The sequence below is a fragment of the Lonchura striata genome, chromosome 3, assembly GCF_050655825.1.
Source record: "Lonchura striata isolate lonStrDom1 chromosome 3, ASM5065582v1, whole genome shotgun sequence".
In the NCBI taxonomy this organism is placed as follows: Eukaryota; Metazoa; Chordata; class Aves; order Passeriformes; family Estrildidae; genus Lonchura; species Lonchura striata.
Genome location: NC_140705.1, coordinates 11,575,385 through 11,602,985, shown reverse-complemented (window position 1 = coordinate 11,602,985; position 27,601 = coordinate 11,575,385). Strand labels below are relative to the sequence as shown.

The 27,601-nt window shown below is 39.5% G+C and overlaps 1 protein-coding gene across 3 annotated transcripts in view; it reads left to right on the top strand.

The window, feature by feature from the left end:
- VSNL1 (visinin like 1) overlaps positions 1-24,569 on the top strand; it is an 82,769-nt gene extending 58,200 nt beyond the window's left edge. For all 3 annotated transcript variants that reach the window (XM_021525370.4, XM_021525372.4, XM_021525371.4), the window contains exons 3-4: positions 23,029-23,244; positions 24,171-24,569. In XM_021525370.4, the coding sequence (XP_021381045.1) occupies positions 23,029-23,244; positions 24,171-24,368 (414 nt within the window). In that variant the 3' untranslated portion in view covers positions 24,369-24,569. The remainder of the gene's footprint in view (positions 1-23,028; positions 23,245-24,170) is intronic.
- The last annotated feature ends 3,032 nt before the right edge of the window (positions 24,570-27,601 follow it).

Below are 27,601 nucleotides of genomic sequence, written 5' to 3'. Positions count from 1 at the left end.
AGATCTGTAAAGAGGATGGATAGAAACACAGATGTATAATATACTTAAAATAACAAGTGAGGAATGTGATTTTGGAAATATGTAGAAATATAGAGGCATAAGAAGAATACAATTCCATTCTAGAAACATGTGAATAAGGGTTATATAATGTGTTAGAGAAAGTTAAGAAAATCAATCAATTTATTGTATTTTGATGATTTGTTCTTGAAAACACTTTTTAGTCAGATTGGTTTCACTTTGCCAAACCTTACCAAGAAACGTTAGGTGTATATGCAGTGTTGGATAATGAGAAGTAAGGAATAGGGAGAACATCACCAAGAAAATTCAATTTAATTTAATTTAATACATATAGTATTTCTAAATCATAAAATCATATAATAGCCTGGGTTGAAAGGGATCTTAAAGATCATCTAGTTCCAACCAAGTTTGATTCATAGTATTTTGCATAGTGATTTTGCTTCTTTTAGAGACAAATGTATTTATATTTGGATAAGAAATTAGTCATTATCAAGCACTTTTCAAAGGCTTGATGGGCTTTCTTTTCCATCTGTCTTTTTGGTGTCAGCTTGGGCTCAGCTGGGTGGGGCTGTTTCTGAGAAATGGTTTGGATGTTAGAAATGCTGTTGCAGTTAATGGCATTAGCATCTCTGTCTAAGGGTGCATGATCAATAATGCTGTACCAGCCCAAGGCATAACGATGGTCTTTACCCTGCACTGGGGAAGAGGCAGTGCACAGAGGGGAAGGGACCATGAGAATAAATGTGAAGTGAAACAACACCAAGAGCTCCAGAAGTCACAACCCAAATGCCAGCTGCCTGATTGCCAAGCCCAGGGGAACAACAGACAGACTGCAAGGAGACCTCTGAAAAGGAGGAACCATCCTGCAGTGGAAATGCTGCTCACTACGGAGCTGTAATTTTAACAGGCAACATCCACTGCCTGAAGGGAGGACCCAGCCTGCATTTGTGCTTTGGCAGAGTGAAGAAAGAGATGCCATGAAGGCTGCAGCTCCACTGACAGGACAGCTAAAGAATCCTGCAGCACTGTTGGCATGGTGTTAACAGTGGGAAGACAAATTCTGTAGGACAGAGAAAATTTTCAGTGATCAAGTTCAGACTGTTTGGACAGCAAAAGTGACAGATTTTCATTATGTTCAACAGAAGCACAGGTTCTTTATTCTCCTCTAAAATTTGTTCATATGCTTCCCTAATTTTGAAGGCATTTTATAATTCCTTGAGGCATTCCCTCTAGAATAACACTATATGCCATTTAACTTTTTTAATTTTATTAATCTTTATTAAAGCATTTAAGGGAAGTTTCCTAAAAAATGCTTACACTTTCCTGCACTTCAAGACAGAGTCTGATGACAATATGACATCATAAAATGTCATTTTAACCAGGCAGTTTATGCAATAAATTCCTTACACTTTAATTCCCTTGGTTGTCTAGAAACCAACTTATATACATGCAATCCCTTAGGAATACTTGTTGTAAGAGACAAATAATTTTCACATATATTGTTAGTACTTTGGTGCACACTGCTTTACTAACAAAACTATTGAAATGAGGTGACAAAATTGCTGTGATATATGGGGCAAAATGTTTCAATGTGAAAAACATTGAAACAAAATTCTATGCAGAAATAAAAAAAGATACACATCTATAGCTGTGCACAATAAGAAGAGAACAACTGGATTTTTAACATAATTCCAAAAAAAATAAGATTATTTTATCTTTTTATAATAAAACCACATTGTATTTTTAGGGGAAAATGGCAAATGGCATGGAAAATTGCCATACAAAAATTAAGATTATATCAATAGTTCAGTCTGACTGAATAAATTTTTTTTCTTTAGCACTCAGGTAACTCTGTCCAATTTAGCTATCTACCCCTGTCTAGTATCACTAGTATGGTGTCTGAAATGTATCTATTGCTATTTCTGTTTTTACAGTGTGCTGGGAAAAAGTCAACACTGGGTATTCTCTCCTTACCTCTTAGAGGTGTCTGATGGAGCAGGTGAACAGCTATGTGAAGATAATCTGGTTAATATCATTTCCTTGATTTTCAAAAGAATCTCTCAAAGACTTTCACGAGACTGAAATTAGTGTCTCCTGGATGTCTTATAGAAAAGTTATTGAAAAGAGTTAAAAATTCTCCCTAGAATCACCAAGAAGAATATTTCTACTGAATGCACAGGAACTTTGAGAAACAAGTACACCTCAGATAACCTCACACTTTCAACTGCTCACTTTAACATCCATACGGGGTCTTTGACTGGATTTTCTGGGTTTCTGTACCTCACAATACTTTTTTTTTTTTTTTTTTTTTAACTGTGTTATGTTAATGCTGTTTTGAAAGGCAATGTATTCTTAGCCTTAACTTTTTTTTTTTTTCTCTAAGGATATGTTTAAAGCTTTAGGAGAGGCAATGGCTATCCCATTTGAAAATCTTACTGCTGTTCTCAGAGCAGTAATTGCTATCTCATAGAGCATGGCTACCTTTTTATTTTCTCATCTGTATTATGATTCATAGAGGAGGATCATATTACTTCTTGAATGCCAGCACCTGAGGGTGCCAACCTCAAGGGCTTGGAATAAAGAGATTGTGTCATCAGCACGAGTGGAGAAAAACCATGGGAAAAAAAAATAAACCTCTAAGTATTTTGATTATTCCTCATGCTAGCACTTCCAATGAATGCTCTCACCTGCACTCACATGTTTAAACTTAACTGAAGGAATCTGAGCTAATGTACCCAGGGAGAAGTCGAAATACAAGTTGAAATAGGATCATGGGCCATAAATAAAATACTTATAAGCAAATTAAATTTAAAATAAACCACCAAAACAAAAGAACCAAAAAAGGTCATGTAGACATGGTGCTTAGAGAAGTGACTTAGTCATGGTCTTGTGAAGTTTATAGTTGGACTTGACGATCTTAAAGGTTTCTCCCAACCTAAACGATTCTATGATTCCCTAAAAAACACATCTGGATGACATCAATCAAGGCAACAACTAATCATTCTTTCCAGGAGTACTGTTGGAATGGAGGAACTGTGTCCTTAGGTTACCTATCCAAGAGAATGAATCCATTGATCCCCCTGATTCTGGATGAGAGCAGAGCCTCTATTGCACCTGTTCTGACAGGGGGAAGTTGTGTTTGCCACTGGCTATGCTGGCCATCACCCCCATCTGGGACTCCTTGGGGCACAGGGGTTATGTTTTCTCTCTGAGCAGCTTTTGAAGCTGGGAATATAGGGCAGATCCAGAAAGGACAGGTAGCCTTTATTCCTATCCTCTTCAAGCTGATACACAAAAGTGTCCTTGCAAATTACTCTTCTTTGTTGAAGGAGTGATGAACAGTGCTGTGAATCTGGCAATGCTATTTCACCTACAGAGAAAACAGAAGCAGCCTCCTGCTAAAATAGTCCACTGGTAAAATGGGAGCCATCTACAGCTACAAGGAGAAGTCAGAGTTCTGGTAACAGACAGGTTTGGGGAAAGAGTCCAAAAGCTGAGGTGGTTTAAGCTGCCAAAACAGTCTTGAATTCCTCTGGAGAACCAACCATCACTAAATTAAGAAGAAATAAATAATTGTCTGGTCTTGTGAGACAGTTTTTTTAACTCTTAAAGGCTGTCCTCCTCTCATTGGCTTAGTCTTTAAGATACCTTCCTCTTGCATATAAGAGAATCTTTCTGGCAAGAAGGCTTACTGATGTCGGTGAGCTATGTGCAGCCAAGAACATGTACTTGTTATTTTCCCTTACACTGCTAGTGGTGGGCTCAACACATTGTGTGTAATCAATAAATTGTGTGAGCAGTGGTTATTTTGCATGGTAAGCCTTATTTTTTACAAATCAGAGTCCAGTTTGTTACAGCATCTGTGATTTGGTTTGATCTTTTTCTCTCTGTGCCAGCATGAGAGAAGATCATTCTTTGTCTGCCTTTGCCAAGATAAAGGGACCCAGGGTGGATGATAAGATAAGAAGGTCTATGAGTTAAGCATCCCTCTGTTATACTCAGAATTCAGAAGTGAAATCCAGGTGCTGACAGTCTGTCTCACAGTAATGAAGCACTTCCACAGCAAGAGCTGTGAATTGCTCTAGTGGGCTCATTTGGGAAAAGGGGCATAAACAGCCTGTATAGATGAAGAGCACTTTCAGGAAAAATTTGTGCAAACAGCATGTCCACAGGAGATCCTGGGTGTACCAGTACAATGGAGATGTTAAAGAAATAAAAACTGTACAATTAACCTAACTGGACAAATTCAAGGGGAAATATATTTTCATTTTTTCATCAAACAAGGTGTGTTTCTAGATGCCTACTCAATGAGAGGGGGTCAGCTTAGTCACCTGAGCCAAAATTTTCAGGAAGGAGCTGATTTTCCAATGAAAAATGTGCGGGGAGCAGGAGGGTTACATCTAAGAGCACTCCCAGGAATCATGGCATCCTATGACCTGTGCTGAAGATGGCTGTGCTTTCAGTTTTTGATTCTTAGGGTGGAGAGCTCTTCCTGGAGCAGGGCACCACAGCAAAATCAAACCCTTCCACAAAAGGGGTGTCTCTGTTGCCTCTAGAGCACATAAAGTAGTGCCTTGAAGCATCCTGGGGGCTGAGATGCAATCTTAGCACCACTGGAAAGTATTGCTTCAACGTGGTTTTCTACGCTCCATTAAGGTCCCCTTGACACTTGGTATTAGTGTGATTTTGGCCCTCGGCCTCTTCCCTGTTCTGCTGGGCAAAGGCAGCCGTGCTGGGCCGTGCTAGGTCAGAGCTGCTGGCCAAGGGCACTGGCTGGGCCTGGAGTTGGTCTGTCAAATCAGCCTGGGCCATATTTGCTGTCTCCTTTCTTAAGAAAATGAAGACGATGTGACTGAGCTGTGTGTGCATGCTTGCAACCTTCTGATGTATCAGATAATTCACATGGGCACTCAGTTGTGAGATGCAATGATGAGTTTCTCTGAGCCTGGTGCTCAAGAGGTTATCTTTCCCCTGTTAGCAAGCTTAATAACTTGTTCAATATCGTATTTAATAATGAAACTAAATTATTAACGATTTCAATAAAGAATTTGATATTAACCAATTAAGATTATGAATCTTATGGAAGCAATCAAGTACTTGTTTCTCTCCCATTCTATTAATAATTTAAAACAAGATAAAAAGTATTACATTATTTTTGTCTTATCATTATGATTTAAAATTTATTGCTTAAACCATAATAGGTTATGGTTAGTAGCCTTACATACAGATCTTGCTAAACCTTCATGTCTATTATAAGTTTGTAATTCAAGGCTTCAGGTATGCCCTGCAAACTATTTTCATGGCTTTTCAGTTGTATCCTGTAACTCTGCAGTGCTGTGATACAGTGATTATGTCTGAAAGAGGTCTTCATTAATAAAGGCAGTAGCTCTTTTAATATAACTGCTTTTGCTCAAATGTCTGCATGTTTTATAAGCATCCTTAGATTGACATTTACTTGGGATTCATGTCTGATATCTGAGGAATGACCAATTCAGTGCCTCAGACAGCATCATGCTTGTTCATTGCTTCCAGACATGAAGCAACAGATGAAGTCCAGTGACTTCTCTCCCCGTGTTCTCCATTGGTGATATCTTGAGCAGCATCACTCATCACTACTTGATGAACTGTATAGCTTGTATTAGAAAATAACTGCTTATAAAAGCCATACAATTAGGGCATAAATATTGGTCAGTAATATCAATAATCACTAGAAACCATGAGCTTGCTAAATGACTTTTGTTGTGTGACAGCTGAGTTTAATAGGTTCACTACAACCTCGGTTTTTATTAGCAGAGAATAATGTTTATTCTTTGCACTGACAGACCAGCTCTGTTAGTATCCATGTAAGTTCAAGTGGTTGAAAGATTGTGATGAAGGAGACTGGACTGTTTACTGCATCACTTGTCCATTACTGTCACATTATTTGTCCATTACATCACAAGTGTATTTGCCTCTTTGTCAAACTACCCAAATGATCTTTTCTCAGGTTAGATCACTGAAATAATCTTCTTTGTTTTTAATCTGGGATGAGAAGCTTTAAATGAGGTTTGGGGGGTTAGGGCTTTCCATTTGCCTTCTGTTACCAGCTACTGGCAATTGTATTGGAATTAAAAGTCTCTAGAGTTAAGCTGTTAATGCCATAAATTATTGATTTATTATCACTCTTTGGAAATGAGTTTATCATGGGAGGGAGCTGAAACCTCTCTGTTGTAGAGTGAAGGGGACAGGTTCTCAGTTAAAAAACAACAAAATAAAACCCAAAAGAAAACAACAAAAAAAACAACAACAAAAACAAACCAAAACAAAAACCCCAACCTAAAATAAAGTCTAGAGATGAAGGAGGAGCAATACCAAGTCTTGGTGCAGGCAGCAGATCAGCTCTGGGTTGGGAATGAGGGCTGCTGCTCAGAGCAGTGGCACAGGAGCAGAGGTCTCAACTGCTCCCTCTGGGAAGGTTTTCCTCCCTCCCTGTTCCCTCAGTATTCCTCTGGTTGCCTGTGCAGGACTGATTTTAATATTCCCATTAACATCTAAAATGTCATATTGCTGTTTCATATCAGGTTGGAGAGGGGATTTTTGAGGAAGATAAGTTGTTTTGAGAAAAAAAACCTCTTCACCATGGAGGAGCTCTTGGCAGCACAGCCTCCCTCCCTCTGCTCAGGGCCTGGATGCTGTGGGGACGTGGTTTGCAGGGTGAGCTCTGTAATAATCTGGGTCCATATCAGCAGCACAGGTCAGAACTGAGTGCCAGTTGTAGCACCTTTTAAAATGAAGAGCTTTTAAAATGCAAAATGCAAGAAATTTATGTACAGGAGACTCTAGATTAAAGTGTACTTGAAGAAGTAGCTCTACTTAATGCTGAAAAAGCCTTTGGGATACAGTCCCATTTCATCCAACCTGTTTGCAAATTAATTATGCTAAGTAGGCTTTTTAATTACATTGCTTGAAGGAAGAGCAGCAGAACATGTAAATTCCATAAGAGAGGAAGCAAAAAGGTTTCCACTGCCAATTATGGAGCTAAATTTGATGAAGCCAGCTGACCCATGATGGGGCAGAGTGTGATTATCTAAAATGAAATCTAGAGAAACTCCCAAATTCTCATTTTTGCTTTTGTCAATGTTCTGCAGTGTTTTGTTGTTTCACACTGGTATGACATTTTTCCAAAGTTTTTACTTTCCATTATGGAGCTTTTGACAGTGATACAACAGCCTGTAGCAAGTTAAAGCACTTGGTTCTTGCTTGGAGTGGGATCGAGGATAATGTTTGACTTACAGCACAGTGGAGGTTTCCACAGTGTGGCCAAGTTTTCTTGTGAGAAAGCCAACCAAGAAGTGCCAGGTGCCCTGTGTGTGGCATCCACCACCACCATCTAGTGGTGGTTACCTTCCAGCCTGATGGGTAGCAGTCTGGAGAGTACTGTGTAGAATTATCCTGGAAACTGGGAAAGTTCTCACCTGGGGCTATTCTACCTCAATACATTTCTACATAATTTATTTGTTTACTTGTGGTGGCACTTCAGTGGAACCACCAGCTGGGGAGCTGGCCCCTGGTCTGAGCTCAAGGCAGCAGAATTACCACAGCTCTCTTTGAACTGTTTTTTGCTCTCTTTATCTTCTGTTCACCCACAAATATTTATTAGCCTTGAGATATATCAGGTTGACACTAATCAGAAATGAAGCTTTTTGGTAAGGGGGTAGAGATCCTCTGTCAAAGCCCAATCAGTCCTTGACCTCCCTGCTTAGACTTTTTACAGCATTGCAGTTCTGTTGATATGTTATATTTTGCAGATACCACTAGCAATTAAACAAAGACCACCATCTCATTCCATGTGGCTGCCAGGCAGCAGTCAGATATTAATGACTGGAGCTTGCTATGAGCAGAGCTGGATTAAAACGGGTGACCTACATCTGAAAGACTTTGTATCTCATTTCCTCAAGCTATTCACCCCTAGACTTCTTTGAAATGTAATGCTGTTTCCTGGCTTGCTCTTATTAATCACATTTACTGGTGTCTGCCTGCTTTAGTCAGTGAAATGTCTGGGATCGATATTTCATGGTCCTGTTTCTTGGATCAGAGAGTTTCTATCCATCCTAATTTTTATTCATTCTGGTTGGCCTTAAGAGATCCAGAAACTGGATAATACAGCAGGAGTAAGAAGATCAAAGCTTTCTAGATCTAGGTCACTTCTAATAATCCAGTGGTGGTCATTAGAGCATATGCTTAGCAGCCGATGTAAATTCTTTCAATCCCTTTCCTTGTGGTCACAAAATAAAATGTGTCTTTGTTTGATTGGCACTTTTGTTGACTTCAGAGGGAGTTTGGCTAATTAAGAACAAATCTATGAGCAAGGCATCTATTCAGGATTTGACCCTAGTTTAGTACGCTGCTTGACTGCTATTGTTTCTGTGAGATGAGAACCAAATAAAGAATCCACTGTTGAAAAATTAAAATGCTGCAGGCTGTCAGTATAGTTTAGACCTGCCTTGCCATGTGCTTCCATTCAGGGGGAAGATTGCTGGTGTGGGGTCCTGCAGAAAGCCTGCAGCTGCTACGTTTCCAGAGAATGCTGAAGAAATAAAGGTTCTAGGCAGAGATCCAAGCAGGGATGTTGCCAGGGTTCAGCCTGCGTTTCAATCCTCTAGCACACACATTTTCCAGACAGACTGGTTGAGCAGTTGAGGTGGTTCCAGCTCTTGGACAAAGCGTGTGACACATGACACACACGCGTGTGGCACATGACACACATGCGTGTGACACAGGACACACACGTGTGTGACAGGCAGCCCTCTGTGCTGATAGCTGCTGCCAGACACCAGACGCCGTGAAGGAGCAGAGAAATGCTTTGAATTTTGTCATGCATGCTTTTGGAAGGAGAGTGATGTTATTAGCAGCAAGATTGTCTCCTGAAATGGAAATACATAATTCAGTTTGTGGTTCAGTTAGTTCTATTAAAACTTTGTCTTTATTTTTGCTGTCAAAATATATTTAGAACAAAACCTTCAAGTTGAAGGCAGGAAAGATTAAATTGCTTTTATCTTTTCAAGTTAAACTGAAAAGAGATGATGGTGGCAGGGGCTTTTGAAAGTACAGCAGTGCTGCAGCCTCCTTGCATCCGCCTTCAGGCGAGAAAGGACATGCTCACAGGATTTTGATGCAAGAAACATCATGGAAACAAACACCTTCCTTCCAGTGTCATTAATGTTTCCAGTGAAAATGGTCGCTATTTGCAGGGCCCCAGAGCTCTGCCAATTCCCTGAAGCTTCTTGGGATGCTGCCTAGCTTTTAGCAGCCCACAAGTGTTGAGCAGCATCACATGCTGAGACAGTATGGAATTGACTCCCAGTGTGGGAGCTCCTGGAAGGTCCTTCACACTTCGTACTCTCCCTCACCTTCAGACAGTCTTTAAGTAAGGCTGAAAACCTGGCATCAAACAGTGCAATGGAAAGCAATGAATGGCACCGTATTCAAATGTAAATGACTAAGTAAGTGGTTGAGACTTGTCCAGAAGCACAACACAGACATAAATGCCTCATCTTAGCTCATCAGTTGGCCTTGGCATTTGTTATGCCTAAAAGCAAAAACCAACCTTCCACTGAGAATTTGGAAGAAGATCAGATTCATGATCCAATGTATTTGAAAACCAAGACCTCACCTGCTTTACATGGAAACTGTAATTCCTGGGCTTTTTAGAGCAGCCAGAAATTTGCCTTCCCTCTCAGTAGAGTGCTATTTGCTTTTGTGGCTTGAGAGCTCTAGATGATTCAGATGTGATAATTGTTTCCAATATCCAGATTCAAAAAAATGCTGTTTCTTGTAGTTTTGTCTGGACTCCTCAGTAATCTTCCTGGGGAGAGTTACGTGCTTCCACAGCATGCAGTGTGAATGGCAGGTGGCTCCTCCCGATGTCTGGAAGTTGTGTAACTGATGTCTGAATGTTGTGTAACTGATTTGCACTGAAACCAGGAGCTTTGCACCTTCTGGCATCAGTCCTGGGCATATTGTTGATGTGCTGTTTGACTGCAGTGCTCGGGCAGCCTCCCTGGTGCTCCTGGTACATGTCACACAGGCTGTGCCTCACTGGGGACTCAGTCTGCAACTGCAGGATGAGCCTTTATCTGGGAATTTGAGTTTTCACAAAGCCTGCTTAAATTCCATGCTGTTTTCACCTGATAGTCCAAGCAGATGGATCCAAAAAATAGTAAAGTGACAGGTCAGGTATAAAAGCTGGTAGATGGCTTATTTATGTGTGATCCCATGAGCTCATTTGTTTTGTTGCTTGGCTTTGCAGGTTCTCTGGTGTCCACCCATGTGCATATGTAGTGGGATTAGATTGATGCCAGCAAAGCACTTTGGGATCACTCAGAGTTCTGTAGGTGTGAAAACAGTTCTTTTTTTAAATTGAAAACCTGTTATTAAGTACACATCTCACAAATTGGTATCGCTGGCTACATCTACAGATTGTTGTCTCTCTGGAGACAATGGGAATGTTGATATCTGTCAGGGGAAAAGCACAAACTGGTTTGCTGTGACTAGAAAATGTACATTGCCCTCTTGTGAAAATACAGCTCTGCTGCAAGAGAAACAGCCAAGGATACATTTCAGTTGAAAAGTCAACATATTCTGCCACTCTATAATTATAGCTCAGGTTAGTTGTTGCTTTAGATTGACATCTCGGTGTGCTCACAGGACAGCACAACCAGATCCTTCCTATTTATGTACACAGAGTAGGAAAAAAACAGCTTTTTTTCCCCCCTTGACTCTGCAGTCATCCTGGATTTTATTCCCTTCATGAGCATGCTGAGCTGTGCTGTCATTGTATCGCTGTGACAGCTTCACTTGTATTTCAGCTTCTTGACAGGTCTCAAATGCATGATGCTGTGGCCTCAAATTTGCATTGTACTCAAGCTTCAGCACCACACCATCCCTCTCTCTCCCTGCAATTTCAGATCAGCACATGAAATAGCTGGTTGTAGATTGCTGATATTTATGCATGTTACTGGATGTGCAACAGAACTGTCTTGTTCATTGGTAAATCTGGAAGAACTATAGGTACATCATCAGTTTAGGACAGAATGAGGAAACACCACTTTATATTTCAGTTGAGAATTAAAATCTTACTCTTCACTGAGATGTGTTAAGCCTATGGTCATGCAAATCTTCATAACCCTAAGAAATCACAAAGTTCTCACCTGGAATGGGATCTGGGTCATGCCTACGTTGGGGTTTATAACCCACCTTGGGATTTATCACCCCACTAAGAGGCAGCGTCTCTCTCCATTGAGCAATGAGCATTGAACTGGTGTTTGTTGGGCTAAATGGGCCAACAAACCACTTAAACACATCAGCTCACAAAAATATTTTTTTGGTGAGCAGTGCTACTGGAATAAAAGAGGGTATATTCCTAGATAAGATGTGTAGGTCCTGTGGCACTAGTTGGATACCAGGACTTTTCCACAGCTGAGAGGGTGTCCAAAATGTACTGAATGAGAAGCCAAATATAAACATTTTTTAGGGTAGGACTGGATAAAGTATTGATGCTGACTGCAGGTAGAAGTGATTAAATTTGAGACGTTCTCTCTCTGCCATCGGGGCTTTATTTAGATTGAATTTAGACAATTTTCTTCATGAATAATCTGGACAGCTGTAAGAAAGCTACCTTTTTCAGTGCTTGCTTTGAGTATATGCTCACTGTTTCCCAAATGATGAGAGCCAAAACCTTGACACAAGGATTTTCCAGCTGGCAGACTTCTGTGAAAATATTCAGCTCTGGGAGCTTCCAAAGAGCTGGCAGCGTGCTGACATTCTAACAGGAGAGACTGAGCTGTTGGAGGTGCTGCAGGCTCCTGTATGAAAGGAAGAGCAGAGCTACCTCAGAAAGCAGTCTCTGACATTCATAGATTTCATAGAATTAAAATACTGTTCCTAACTGCTAATGGTGTCTTCTTGGGTGAGTGCTTAAAATGTTGAATTTGAGAGCTCTGGAGCTGTGGTTTAGGATTTTGCCTTTTTTCTCATGCAGTGTCTGTTCCCAGGGTCATAGCAGATGATGCTGCTAAATCTGTCCTGCCAGATTTAGGTATTCTCTGGGCTCCATCCCAGGTGCAGCAAGAAATGACAGGGTTGTGATTTCTAGCTGGACCCTAGACCCCAGCCTGGCACATTAGTCTGTTTTTTGACAGCACTGAAAAGAATTGTCACCCATTATCTTGGTAGGCTATTGTTTTCTTTAGACGTGTCCTGTCCATATTTCAAATTTCTTCTCTCTTATTTTTTAACAGGAACTAGACTAAATTCTCCTATGTTTCTTGTTCAGACAGTATTTGTTACTTCCTCAGAGACTGGCTGCTTTGTAGAAGGTCATTTCCTGGGCATATTTCACCTTTAGGTGTTTGGATGTCACTGAGGAAAGATGCAAAGAATTTTGAGATTTCTTTTTGAGGAAATCTGATTGTAACTTTAGTTATAAAGATGTTGCCACCTCTTCATAAAGATCTCATGCTGTAAGAAGGAGGAGGTTGCCCAGGTTTTGTAAGAACATGAACTCTAGAGCAGTTCAAATGCCAGCTCTGTCATATATTTTTAAATAAGATGTCACATGGTGCCTCTGTGAAACTCATTGCAATCTAGAGACAGCTGCCATAAGAGAGTGGTTGTTCATTGAATGCCTCTTACAAATGGGTTATTAAATGTTTAGAGTCTTTGACCTCTAAAATCCTTTGATCATCAAGAAGATTCTAAGATAGGAATGTTTTGAGGAAATGCAATAGAGGAGGAAATTTTGTCCCTGCTGAACAAAAGGCCTACCTCTTACCTCTGTGAATTGTGAGAATGCTTTTTCACTTTATTCTCATCTTCTTGTGACTTTGGTTTTGATATTTTTCATTTGTTTGAGAATTTAACACCTTTCTAGAATAAACTCATTATATTTTATCCTTAATTACATCTGGTATGAAATGGGAGTCCGTAAGTGTAAAATATACATTGCTACTGTGCCTCTAGAAACAGCTTGTCTCTAGAGAGCTCCATATGCAGTCAGCTCTCAGAGGAGATATGAAAGAACTCGTGGATGTCAGGAGCTGGGCTGCATCCCCCAGCTGTGAACTTTGAAAGGATGCTTTGGGAACTGGCTTCACCAGGAACAGTGTTCCTGGGAGGCTCCCTCTGGCAAGCATAAACCAGAATCCTTTTGGAAAGCAGTTGGTAGCATAATAGGTTGGCCGTGATTACACTGTTTATTGTTCAACCATTAATGTCTATACAGCTTTTTAGTCATCTTCATTGACTCTGGGGTGTGAGAATATTAAGGATAATACAGTGTGCTGCCCTCACAAGATAGGAGAATGAACTCCTCTGAAGGCACATATGACTAATCAAACTTCCTTTGAGTTCTCACCCCCATACCAAACTCTTTTTTTGCCATTATTGTTGTTATTGTGCTCTTGTGTGCTTGCTAAGGACTGAGTAGCTGTTGTTGTGTATTCATGAAATGCTAAAATCTGATTTATTTAATATGTTTACCAGAATAGTTGGAGGGGGCGGAGGAGCACAAATCTATTACTCATATTCATTAATCAGCATGGAAAAGTAAAAGTTATTCCCCAGTGTGAGATAGTTACTATAATTATAGTGCTGGGCAGTTCAAATTCCATCATTCTACCTTTTTGAGCATTTTTGAGGTAATGTTTGTTAATGGGAAACATTGATTATGATACATCCTCTAGTTATGCTTTGCCATGTTTATAAATAGATTTTGTATTTTGCTACTTGCAATTTTATTTAGTTGGACTTCCAGGTTTTTAGATATTTTTTGTGAAAAGATGGGGAAAATTCATATAGATCTAATTTTGAAAAGAAATTTCATTCATCACTCCAGTGAAGATGCTGGTTTTACATTTGTTAGGCTTAGAATTTTATGCACAACTGAAGAGATGCAGAAACCTTCAGCTGGTCTGGTGCACAGACCGAAGCTTAATCCAGAGGAAAACTCGTAGCTACACTAAGCTTCTGTAATAAATAAAGCAGCAAAGAATCAACACTGGGGAAGTGTATTGCTTAAGTGCTTTTTGTTGTGTTTTCCTTACAGATGACTCCCAGTTATGGTATTGAAACTTTGGGCACTGTAATGATGTCAAATAGTGCATGCAATGAGATATCCTGGTGTTGGAAGAATAGATAGTAGCTTTCTTTTAAGCATGCATATTGATGCCTTTTTTGTGAGTATAGTCCTTCTCACTTTTTAGAAAAGGATAATTTTTATGGTCTTACTGCATTCTAGTGCTCATTTTTTGTAGACTAAGTGTATAAATAAGATCTTTAAGGAACCAAGTGGCAGGTAGCTGGTTGACTTTTCTATAATAGAGAAGGTTACTCTATTCATATTTTTTTTTGCATCAGTGTTAATTTAATAATGGGAAAAAGGAACTGAAATTCAAAGTTACCATGCACTGAAGGATTTAAGGTTACATCAGCAGGCAAATGCAGGAGAGGAGGCAATCTTGCCTCTCATTTGCCATGCTCTAAGTCAACAAGCATCTTGTTCTAGTTCATAGTAATAGGTTTATGGATATCCCCAAAAGAAGCCCCTGTGAACATGTCTGATACCTGGAAGAGTGCATAAACCCATAGAAACCCATTGGAAGCTGATAATGCAAAGTTACCCTGGTACAAAGTTATTGAGGAAACAGAATCTGTGGGTAATTTTCCCTCTCTGAAGATCCAGTTCATGGAATATCACAAAAATCTGCAACCCCCAAGAGCTGATTGGAGTTGATTGGGATGAAATCTGGGAGGAACTCTACTCTGTGGCATGACACTGTCTTCTTTAGCCAGACTGTTCCCTAAAAAAGAGACACTTTTGGGGATCATCTAGTACTGAGCATCACTGGTATCCATACCTACATGTTGTCTCCATTGGCTGAGCACAGCCAGGACCTGCACAGCAACAGCATGTTCAGGGAGGTGGCATCTCTATGTGAAAGCAGTTACCTGTATGGCCCACAGAGAGGTGTTCTACATCTCTTTCTACAGAAAGAAAAGAACACATATGATAGAAAAAATAAACTGTATATTATGAAGATTTTCCCTTCTTGCACCATTTTAGACAAGGAAAAAAGAATGTGATGCTCCTTTTTATGATTCCTGACATCCTTTGAAAGTCTTTGTTCAAAACATCTTCCCCTCAGGGCAGCTGGTCTGGGAGGCTAAAGCCAAGTGTACCTGAGAGCTGTCATGGCTTGAATACCTGTGGTTTATTCCAGGCCTGCCTGTGCAGCTTCTTAATTACCAGGAGGTTACACAATGGGCTGTACCATTCCTGTCTGCTTTCCCACCCTTGTGACAATCCTTTCAAGTCACAAATAAATAGCTTCCAGCCTCCTTGCACTGTATTTTCCTCTTTCTTGCATGTTGAGCTTTAGATGTTTTCCAAATGCTGCTCAACCAAGATTCCTAGATACTGTGACTGTCAATAACAGCAATAATAACAGTTATCCCTGTGGAACTGCACATGTGCACAGCACTTCATGTAAATAAAAGTGGGTTTTCTTAAACATCAGTGAATTCAACAGTATTGTCCAATTTCTAAACAAAAACTGATTTAGTCCATCTCCTTGATGTATGTTTCTATAGATATACACATATAGATTCTCTAGGTATATATATAGGTATAGATGCATGATTCCTTGTTCAAGGTTTTTATATCCTGTTGGGCTTATAAGTCTTGGCCTTGACCTTTGAAAGTGTTTATGCTATTTGAGAAGGATAGATATAGACAAAAATACATTATCTTGGAAAGTTGTCTTCTTAAAACTTCCCTGTGGTAAAAGAGTCTTTTTTTATTATTATTAGTCTTCATAAGAACAGAATTGGAAGGGTTACAGAAGGATGAATCTCATAGGTCATGTTGTACAGAATTTTTGCATGGCTACCTGAAAACCTATCTGCTCTCAACTTCGTTGCAGAAGAAAAGCTTTGAAACAGACCTTGCAGTAGTTAAAAATGCAGGCCTGATTTTAAATGATTCAAAACTTCATTTCAGTACAGCTCCTCTGTGAATTGCTGGATTGCTTTCAAACTCCATACTGAAAATAAAAGTCAATAAGATGTGCTTAGGCACAACAGGGAAAAAAATGATCACACCAAGTTGTTCCCCGCCTGTCTCTTCTGTATTATGTCAACTATTGCTGCTTTTGCTGCCATCCAACTCTCCCCTTTTGGGGTCCATTCCATTCCCTTACCTCTTCTCCCTTTTGGGAAGTATCAGTTCTCTGATAGGCCCAGCTACAGCCATTTTCCTTCTCTCTCTGCAGTTTCCTTTCTGCAACACAAGGCTATAACAACTCCATATGTAGAGGAATTTTAGGAGGACACATTACATAAGTATATGAGACAGTCAGATATTTCAGGCACACGTATTTTTTTCTGTAGTTCCATCTGTATATTCATGAGATGGTTGTCTCAGACTTCAGTGACTCGTGTTTCAAATCCCTTTTTGGCTGGAAGTGGCACTTACTTGTGCTTCTATAGCCCTGTTCTTTTGGGAAATTTGCACTAAGGACTTCACAACACAGCAGGCATAGCATTCAAGTTAATACTCTGAACCTTGGGAACTAAAATTCACTGGGGAAAAAAAGTCTCTTTCAGAAATGAAGTCAGATGATCTTTACTGGGGAAGAAATAAAAGGAGGGAAAAAAAGGCTATGTCTCAGTGTATCCTCCATTTGGTATGTTCCCAGATTCCTGGAGAGATAACATGGTGTCAAGAAAACTGAAGCTGTAATTAGGCCAGGAGAGAACCACAATACAGCAGGATCCTGATAACCCTGTTCTGTCTCTGACCTTGGGGTAGTGGAAGACTGTGCCAAACTTAAAATAAATAGTGTTTCAGTGCTGATGCTCAGTTAAGGAAGATCAAAGAGAAATAACATTTAATCAGTGGTAGTTGTGGTGTTAAGCACTAGCAATACTAATTGTTTTGATGAGAATTCTCCCTGAAGATTTTTTTTTATTAGCACTGAGTAATAGCTGAGCTGCTAGTGTATTGACCTATAGCACTACCACAGCTCAATTAAGTTCCTTATTGTCCAAATTTAATCAGAGAAATTTGGGATTGAAAATCGATTCATTTCCTGCTAGTTAATGACTAATTCCCCACAAATGTGAATATAAAGATTAACTTTTCGTGTTTAATGTTTTTATGGAGGTAGACCCTGCCAGATGAGTGTTTGTGAAGAAGAAGCATGGCTCCTCTTTTTCCATCCATCTTCCTCCAATCTCTTGCTATATTCCAGCTATTTAGAGTTTTATCTTAGCCTGTGGTTTGTGCTTATTCTCTGGTCTCTTAACTCATGTCTTACACAACTGAAAGGAACTGCTATTGGTAATTCATGGTCAGCTCCTAAATTCTCAAATATTTCTTTGTATTCTTCAAATGAGCATTTCTATGGTGTTTAAAAGACCTGCAAGACAGAGCAGCTTAGTCCTTAACCATAATGCAAGGGCTAGGCACAATCTTTGAGGTCTAGGTGAGACACAAACTCTTTGCTGATCCCACTTCAGCCGGTACAAGTTGGGAATTTTGCAGGTGAACCAACAGAAAAAGTTACATGTTTTGTCTCTAAATATTAAATACTAATACTATCTAATACTCATGCTAAGAAGTATCTAAATACTTCTTCCTTATGTAAAGAACTAAAAGCTGTTTACAAACCTCCCCATGTGTCTGCGTGTACACGTGCTCACAGCACTAAAGCTACTGAGCAGAGACAGGAGCAAACATCCATGAGGTTTGGCAGCTCTCCCCAGTTCTTGCCAGCTCTGTGACTTCCACTGCTGCAGCATCTGAAATCATCACAAATCTTTTTTTGTATTTATCCTCCCAGTGCACCTCTGAGGTGGGGACAGCTCACCGATTTACACATGGAGAACTGAGTCCTGGATCTAAAGAGACAGTTAAATTTAGATTTAGATTCTTTGGTGGTCCACAAGATTATCTTCTCCAGAGGCTCAGTGCCATGGTTTAGCTGCTGCTAGAACTACAGACCCACAGCTGTGGATGGTCCCTTCTCTTTGGGATCCTCTGGCAGGCTGAAGCCAGATGTATAGGATATTTCTGCCTTAGGTGGGATATTTCTACCTTACACTACAGATGTGCTGGAGAGTGCAGCAGTCAGATCTCTTCCAGAACAAGGACAGATGTGTGGCTGTGTCTTTTTGTGCTGGCCTAGTTCTGTCCTTGTTGCATCAGTTTTCATTTTAAAAAGAGGTGGTGGCGGGGACAGGCTGCAGCCCTGCAGGTCACCCTGATACCAGCGTGGCACAGCCTTCCCAACAGGTCCTGGATACCTCTTCCCCTTCAGGTGTCTTAACAGAAGTGCAAAAGTACAGTGCATTGTAGTAAATTTCAATTTATTTTTTTTCCCTAAAGGAGACAGCTAAGGCGAATTCTTTTTTCTTATCAACTCCCATGTTGTGCTGCTGGCAGAAATCCAGAACTTCATCTTCTTGGAAAATTAGTGAGGAGAAACCTGCTCCCCATCATGACAGGCATCCTCCCCAATGACCTCTGTTCTGAGGATCTGTCAGACCAGGCTAGACCAGCAGCTATCAGCATCTGGGTTCAACTTTAAGAGGTTTGCTATTAAAAAACACATATCTGAGCTTCCAAAAGCAGCCAAACTTTCTGATTCTCAAAGTGCTCATGTTCTTCACTTACAAAGTTAACGTGGATGCCTAGCAGACTTACAAAATAAAACACTAATAAAGTAGATAAGAAGGGTAGGTTTCTCCTTCCTACAGGATCCAATATTTAAGGTTTTTCCCATGAGAGCCAACAGCTTCACTTGTTTTTACATACTGGCCCTTGACAATGCTTGTTCTGCTCCTGGCACTGGCTGTGCCCCCTCATTCCCCTACTCTGCTTCAGCTCTCAGCAGAGCTGCTAGTGCTGAGCCCCAGATCTGCCCCATGATGAGCCCCATCTCCTCTGACAGGGGAATCAGCAGCTGCTTCTTCCATCCTCTCCAAGCCTGGGATACAGCAGCTCTGTGCCATGTCCTGCTTTCCCACCTCCTGTTCTGTGCTGCAGCTCCCACCAGCTCTGGAAGCTGTGACCTTACATCAGTGACAGAGCTGTCACCAGGGCATGTGTAGGCAGAGTGCCCTGCTTTCTGTACACTACTGTAATTCTAGTTTTCTCTATATTATAGCAGAATTTCCCTTTTAATAGAAATGCATCCCAATATCCCATGATAAAACATCATGTGGAAAAAGACAAAATACTACTCAGGCCAGTCTATAGATTCACTCTACTCTAGGATGGAGAGACCTTTTTTTCCTAACCCCTCCCTATAACTGTGAAATTTGGAGAAGTCGATTTTGTTGGTTTTTTTTTTTCTTTAGCCATGCTAAAATTTTTTTTCAGCCACATGCTAAAATTTTAGTCATATGCTTTAGCATATGCTTCATGCTTTTGCAATAATTCCCTCACAAAGATGGTCTGAATAATTGATCACTGGGTTACCTGTGAACAGCATCACTTCAAAGAGGCTAAAGCACTTGCAGCCAAGCAGATAAATATTTCCTGATATTTGATCAGTTTCCCCAAGAGTTATGTACAATTTGTAGGTGCTATTTGCTAGATATTCTGATTCCAGGACTGATTGAATGCCCCTACACACCAGAAAGGTATCTAGAAACACAGTGGGAGCTAAGAATCTGCAAGAACATCCTCAAAATTCCAAAGCAGATTAAGGGAATTTTTTAAATTTTCCTTTTACTTTTCTTAATTGGCAGTTGACTGTAGAGATAACACTTTGTTCACACCCCAGCATGTTGATCTAACTGGTTAAAAAGTACACAGATGAAGCAAGAGATGAATCCTGGAATGGTTTGGGTTGAAAGATCATCTAGTTCCAATCTCCTGGGATGGGCAGGAACATCTTTCTCTAGAGGAGGGAGGCGTTTCTCTAGATGAGTCTAGAGAAGTAGAAACAAAGGACTGAACAGTGTTGGGTCACCCATGGAACTGGGTGGTGGAGTTTGTCTTGATTTTTGGACAAAAAGGGTAAATCAGGAGACAATGCTGGTGCATGGAGTGCCCTTTGCAGTGGCAATTGCAGTAGAAGGGAACTCGTTGCTTTCATGTGGAGATTGATCAAGGCATTGCATGGAACACTGAGAGCTGAAGCTGTATCTGAAAATCCCAGTTGTGTTTCTTTACTTTTGTTCTGAAGTATTCACTGAGCTCATGTGAGAGGCAGACTAAACCGCCTTCCTCATATTCCCTCTGACAAAAATTTGGTGTTTGTCTTTCAGAGATCCTTGTCTCCTGCCACTTGGCTCAGGCTGCTCTGAGAGTAGTTAAAGCCTCTGCCTTTGTACTTTGCTAAAGGCCCCACTGTATTTTAATAGTAAAAAAAAAAATGTTTTACCAGAGCTGGCATCTTTTGCTCTGTAATTGTTTTAGTTTTCTTTACTTCATGTCTTATTTATGAATAGTTTCAAAACAGGCCAATGGAAATCTTCAAGTAGGTTTTTAAACAAGTTTTGACAATGTTTTTGGGTTGTTCTGAGCTAAAAATAATACAAACCAGCAGGTACAGACTGGAGAAAAGTGCCTTAAGTCCCTAAAGGACATTTTACTGCATTTACTCCCTACAGGAAGATAAATAGGAAAAGGAATTTTAAAAAAGTAACAGTTCCATATGATGCTGTAAAGGCCAAGACTTAGCTGAGCAGTGCCACTGTCTTCTTCACCTCAAAAAAGAAAAAAAGCATGGTCTTGTCCGTGATAAAAAATTAGAAGGATATTTTTCTATCTGCTACATGAGGCTAATGGTTTGACCAGCAAAGAGGTAGGCACAGCTTCCTGATTCTTCTCCAGTGGAGACTGAAAAATATGTTCCAGAACAACTTAAAAATGGTTTTCAGGATCTCCAGCCACTGACCCAACCTAATTCCCCTCTTTTTTCTTGGATCTTACATATTTTTGGGTGTCTGACAGTTCTTCACCTTTTGTGTAGGCATGCTTTTTCATTGTACTTTCGTTCTTTGGTCTCACCAGTATGTTTGCATCATTTCTGTATTTTGGTTTTCTGGGTAGTGACAAGAACAGTCTCAGTTCCCTCCATGTAGTTACCTTTCTTTTATTGAGACTGTAGAGTGACAGTCACAGGAACAGAGATTAGGCAGCATCCTCAGCAGCAGTCAGCTCAGAGCAAAAATACTTAGAAAGACTGTAAAATTTTGAAGTGTTTTGTTTGTTCTGTATATGTCACAGGATACTCATCAGCACAGATTTAAAAAGCAAAAGATTTGTCCTTTCAGCTTTGAACAGCCAGCAGACACTCAAAAAAAGATGGGGGACGTGGAATTCATGGTGGAACACAGGCCATGAGAGCCATTTCTTAACCTCTCAGCAGAGGACTGGAGAAGTGCACATTCTACGCATACACATAAAATTAAATGTCACCTATGTTAGCATCCAGAGCTGGAACAGGAATTGGAGGGGAACTGGGTCATGGATGAGAGGAAGCAGTGAGGAACCTGTTTTGGGTAACATTTGCAAATTTTGTTTTGACCCTGAATGCCAGGCTGTGAGCCCAAGGAGCCTTCCCATGGAGGGAGCACTCCTTGCTTTGACACAAGGTTGAGGTTGTCACTAGGAATGCAATTGAGCCAAGTCTGGTAACTGCAGCCACTGAAATCCTAAGTTGTATCAGAGAACCCAAATATCTTTGTATCTGTTGGTGAGCCCAATCTTGATAATTTTTAATGGCCAGAAAGCAGAAAGTACAGAAGGATCTGCAGCAGCACCTTGACCCCTCCATCAGTTTGATGATCAAAACAGAAATAGGGCTTGGGTTGAGTACAGGCAGTTTTTCAGGAGGGAAAACAGAAAGTTGAAAGGAAACTTTCAGGTTGGGACCCATGTGGCAACACAGCAGTGGCTCCTGACATGATCCACATGGCCACATAGTGCAAGCAGCTGGCTGAGCTCTGAGTTTTGGATTTTTAAGGCAAGACACAGCTCTGGATGGGGAAATGGAAAATTGTAAAATGCAATTCCACTTCAGCTGCCGCTGAAGACTTTCCTTCAAGCTTACATTATGAATGCAGTACTTAATAATAACTGGAATTTTAAAAAGAAGAAAATAAGATGACTCTCATATGGGGAGTAATGCATGTTTATATTTTAGGAGCAGGAACACCTCCTTGAAATTGTGCTGGGAATATAATAACAAGCATTGTTTTTGTATGGTCTGTGCACTGCAATAGGACTTCAGCATTGGTTTAAAACTCCCTTTCTTTAGTGGTGTGTTTTCTTGAGTTGGGCTCACAGAAAAAACAACTACCTGCTCAAATGTCTTAAACCAGACACTTCCTGAGGGGCAAATATATCAGCTGAAAGCCTACATGTTATGGTAATTTAAAATATTCTGTTAAGCTACAGTCAATTACAGTGTTCACTGAAGTATATTAGGATATTAAACATAAAAAGCATTGCACTGTATTGTTTGAATCTGTTTTCATCTTGTGTACTTGAATGCTGGTTTGCAGAAAGGAACATATGTTCATGTGGGTTTTTTATGTTACATGTGGATGAAGTTATATAACAACAATCCCACACATATACTTGGTTGCAACATGTCAAGGGCTGGTTAAAATTCTCTTAGAATGCACCCTGGCTTCTTTATTTCATAGTCAGAGAATACTACACAAATCTGCCAATTACACTCAACTTCATTTTAAGATTCATCTAGTTAATTTAGCTTTAAAGTAGCATTATATATATTTGTATTTAGCTTGTGGAAACCTGAGTGATTTTTGTCGATATAAGATTTTAATAATCATTCCAGTGTAACTGTTAGGGAACCTTACACTGCAGATCCTCAGTTTCCCACAAAGCTCACCAGCCTCTCTTCATAAATGCCTCACTTTGATGTTTTGCAGTCACGTATACAGCTCTCTCCTTTATGTTAACACAGGTCTATATATTATTTTATTTTGCAGTTCTTTCCATATGGAGATGCTTCTAAGTTTGCCCAGCATGCCTTCCGAACCTTTGATAAAAACGGAGATGGGACCATCGACTTCAGAGAGTTCATTTGTGCCCTGTCCATCACCTCAAGAGGCAGTTTTGAGCAAAAGCTGAACTGGGCCTTCAACATGTACGACTTGGATGGTGATGGTAAAATTACAAGAGTGGAAATGCTGGAAATTATAGAGGTGAGATCAATATGACACTCAAAAATGTCACAGCATTAATAAAATTTGACTCCCTGTTCACACAGACTTTAGATTTTAGGCTCGCCAGAGGCTGTATGGTACATTAAATGCTCATTACACACATTAATCCTGCACTGACTGGTGCCCAAGTAGTACAAGCACACCAACATGTTTGTTAATAGATGTAATCTTGGAAAATTACAGAGAGTACATATGTGCATATAAGCTTTTAAATATCCTGAGATTTTACTTCCCTCATGAATGGATTAATCACAAGAACAGCACAGGATTTACAAAGCTCATCTCAGTCACTTGACACCCATGAAATTACTGAACTGTAGCTCAAGTAGCTGAAGCCTGACTATAGATTAACTTCAGATGATTGCAAAAATTTACAGGGATAACAACACACTATTTTAAGTGAGCTCTCACAGATGGGCTCTAAGATGACCACAACTTTTAAGAGGAAGGATAAAGTTTACCACCTTCATCATCTGCTGGCAACTTGCCACAGCAGTTAATACCAGATTGTGCCCACAAGTACATACAAAAACCTATTTAAGGGTGTTGACTTCCAAAACTAATTATTCAGAATTTATGTGAAATATTTCAACTAAACAATTGGTCCAGAGAGTTAGTTACAAGAATTTTACATTGTGAAACAGGAACCTAAAGAAATTCATTCTGGGATGCAAAATGTAACCATCAAAATAAATCTACATCTAAAGAAAGTAAAATATATTCTACCCTGTTTTAAGTCTCTGGACTTTGGATACTAAGAAAGAAAAGCAAAAAAAAAAAAACAAAAACAATCTTTAGAGAAACTTGCAATCATTTTATTGTTAGAACATATTTCCAGAATTTGATTACATCAAAAAATTAGATTGAATTTCATGTTGAATTTTCCATTTGGTTTCTTTCCAAAGGCCATCTACAAAATGGTGGGCACTGTGATAATGATGAAAATGAATGAGGATGGTCTGACGCCTGAGCAACGGGTAGACAAGATCTTCAGTAAGATGGATAAGAACAAAGACGATCAGATCACACTGGATGAGTTCAAAGAAGCTGCAAAGAGTGATCCGTCCATTGTATTACTCCTGCAGTGTGACATTCAAAAATGAGCTTGTGTACGATGCGTCATAGACTGCACAGAAGTTTAATGTTCCATTCAGTTTGCAGCTATTTCCACACACACAAAAATTTGCTTGGACTACCTATAAATGGACTTGCTTCTTGTGTTTGAAACACTTGTGTGCATGAGAATGTCATTTGCTAAAGAATTTTAAAAGTATATATTATAAAAATAAACTGCCACAACGTGATGTGTGCAATGTCATTTCATAACAACCCTCTTCCTCTGAATCCTGTGCAGCAGGCCTGTGCTGCAGTGAATTATATTATTTATTGTTCATGTTTTACTGATGCTAGCTCTGTGTCTCCTAGACTGAGTAATGTTAGTGACACTGAATTCCCATGGTAATGTTAACTGTTTATTATAAATCATGTCACCATTCTGCTGTAAAGTAGTACTGGACAGACAGAAAGGAAGAGCATCTTGGCTCCCAAGTCTGATCCACACGTGCTTGTATTGTCAGTGGATATAAATGTACTTCATTTGCATGCCTTTTAGGTTTGCCTTAATTCTTACCTCATTTGCATCCCTTCAATCTGGAAAGAGCTATGTCAGAGGAATGCAGTATATTAAAAAAAAAAAAAAAGAAAATCCTGCTAAAATTAACCCTTTAATTAAGAATATATATAAATATATATATATAATGTTTAAAATATTGTTTTATGCAAGTTTAAAGGTTTTATTGGAAGTGTATTGATCTTTGCCAGAATTTTCAAAAGCTTCCACAGAGGTTGCAATATATATGTCCCAAAATAAATTTATAACATTTGACCTTTTCCCCTAATTCTTATTTAATGTCTTCAGCATGGTAATAAAAAAAGAAAAAAATCAATCTCTTTAATTATCTGTCACTGCACACTGGGAAATATGTATTTCATTACTGAAGCATGAAGAAAACTACTTTCCACTCACTTGCTAGAAGAGTCATATTATACAAAACCAAAAGTTGCAGTTCTTGTATTTAAGGCTGGAGCAGCTTTTGGTACTCTAAGATGCTACTGCTAATTTTACCAGCACAGATACTAAACCTGTGCTGATTTTTAAGATGTGTAAGTGAAATACAGTTTATTTGCTTGGCCTAAACCTGGTTCTTAATGTTTTTTCCCTCCTGAAGTAAGAGATTTCCCTCTTACCATCTGACACTAAACTATTCTGTGTTTAATGTAAACAGACATTATGTTAAAAATCACTACTGATAAATTAACTATGAAGTATGATGATAAAGGAGGGATAGTGAGGAGAACCAACTTCCTCTTCAATTCTATGTGCACAAATCAAGTTTTTCTCTATCCTGTTACAAATTCTGCACAGCCTTGGAAAGAATGAAGAACTATTAGACTGCAGAAACTGCAGATGAAAAACCTTCCTATGCCCCATTTCCCTGATGCTTTAAACAGTCAGTTGCTTGCTGGATTAAAAGGAAAAAAAAAGCAATCTGAACACCTTACAATTGCATGCTTGATATTTCTTCCTTACCTTATGAAAAAACAAGACCGTACTTTTAATAGCTAAAAATCAAACAATAAAACATGACATAAATCAAATAATTCTCTGTATTTTCAAATTTAAAAAGCAAAGCTCATCTTAAAATTAAAGGGAAAAAAAAATAAAACCAAGCAACAAAAAGCAGTTTTACACAGCTTGCTAAGATTTGTTGTGGAGGGGAATCACAGAATCCCTTGCTGCCAGAACCACAGCCATACTATCATTTTTTAGTTGCTTTCTATTCCAAACAGCAAAAGCAGAAATGTCAACCACATTTTCTACATCAGAATTTTAATTACACTACACATATAATAGCCTTAGCAAATGAGGGAGAAGTATGCTTCATGTGTTTGGCTGTAACTTAAAATGCACATTCTAGAAACTACATACTTCTGAGAATGATATACCCACATTGAATACTTCTCAGATTTTATGCCTCTGGTTTACATATATGAGAAGCAATTTCTCATTCTGTGTTTCCCTGCAGCTTGAATTTATGTAGCTAGACAGGTTGCATTTACTTTAATGCAGCATTATGCAATGCACTGCAGACCAAAATGGCCAGCAACTCAAGCAGTCAAACTCAAAAATGTAACATCAGCACTGCAATCTTCTCTACAGGTAGCCACTACAGTAAACTCTGTATTTAAAGAACAAAGAATATGATAGTTTTGAGACCTTAGTAGGATCACTGCAAAAATAAGTGCATCCATACAAGGGCTTCAGTAATTGTTTATTCAGAATTAATTCTCCACCATGCAAATATGCTTATAATAATTATACAGTCAGGAACACATCTTCATTGTACTTGATGAAGATAGATTAGGGGTAGATTAGAATAAATACTAAGTACTGATTTGAACGAAAGACCAGAATTGTTGCCATCTCCTCCAGTATTTCAAATGAGTCTATAAAAGCTTGGGAGAAAGCTGAAGTGTTAAACTCAGTAGGAAAGCATTAATTTTCCTTAATCTCTTTTCTCCACACAACTCATTATAGAAGACTAATGAAGATAAATGCTTTACTCTTTCCTGCCTCTGCACTCTTGCCACTTTTTTTTGTTTTGGATACTGAAGAGAATCAGGAGGAAATAATGCAATATCATTTTATGTCATACTGTAAAAAAAAAAAACCCTACTTCTAAAACCTACTTTGATTTCACCATAAAATAGAGTCAAGCTTGGCAGGTGGCTCATGATCATGTCCTAGGGAACCAAAGAATGGTTTGGGTTGAAAGGGACTTTAAAGATGATTCAGTTCCAACCCCCTGCAGGCATATCTTGCATTAAAACAGGATGCCCAGGGCCCCATCCAGCCTGATCTTGAGCACTTCCAAAGCACTTCTTTGGGCAACCTATTCCAGTGCATTATCACCCGCAAAATAAATAATTTATTCCTAATATCTAATCTAAATCTACTATTTGTCAGTTTAAAGCCACTGTCCCTTGTGCTGTCACTGCAGGCCCTTGTAAAAAGTCCCTCTCCAGTTCTCTTGTAGCCCCTTTAAGTACTGGACGGTGTCCCGAGGTCTTTCTGGAGCCTTCTCTGGACTCAACAGACGCAACTCTCAGTTTGTCTCCACAGCAGAGGCTCTCCAGCCCTCTGAGCATCTTTGTGGCCTCCTCTGATCCTGCTCCAACAGGTCCATGCTCTTCCGATGCTGAGGGCCACAGACCTGGGGGCAGTACTCCAGGCAGGATCTCACAGCAGAGTAGAGCAGTAGAATCACCTCCCTCG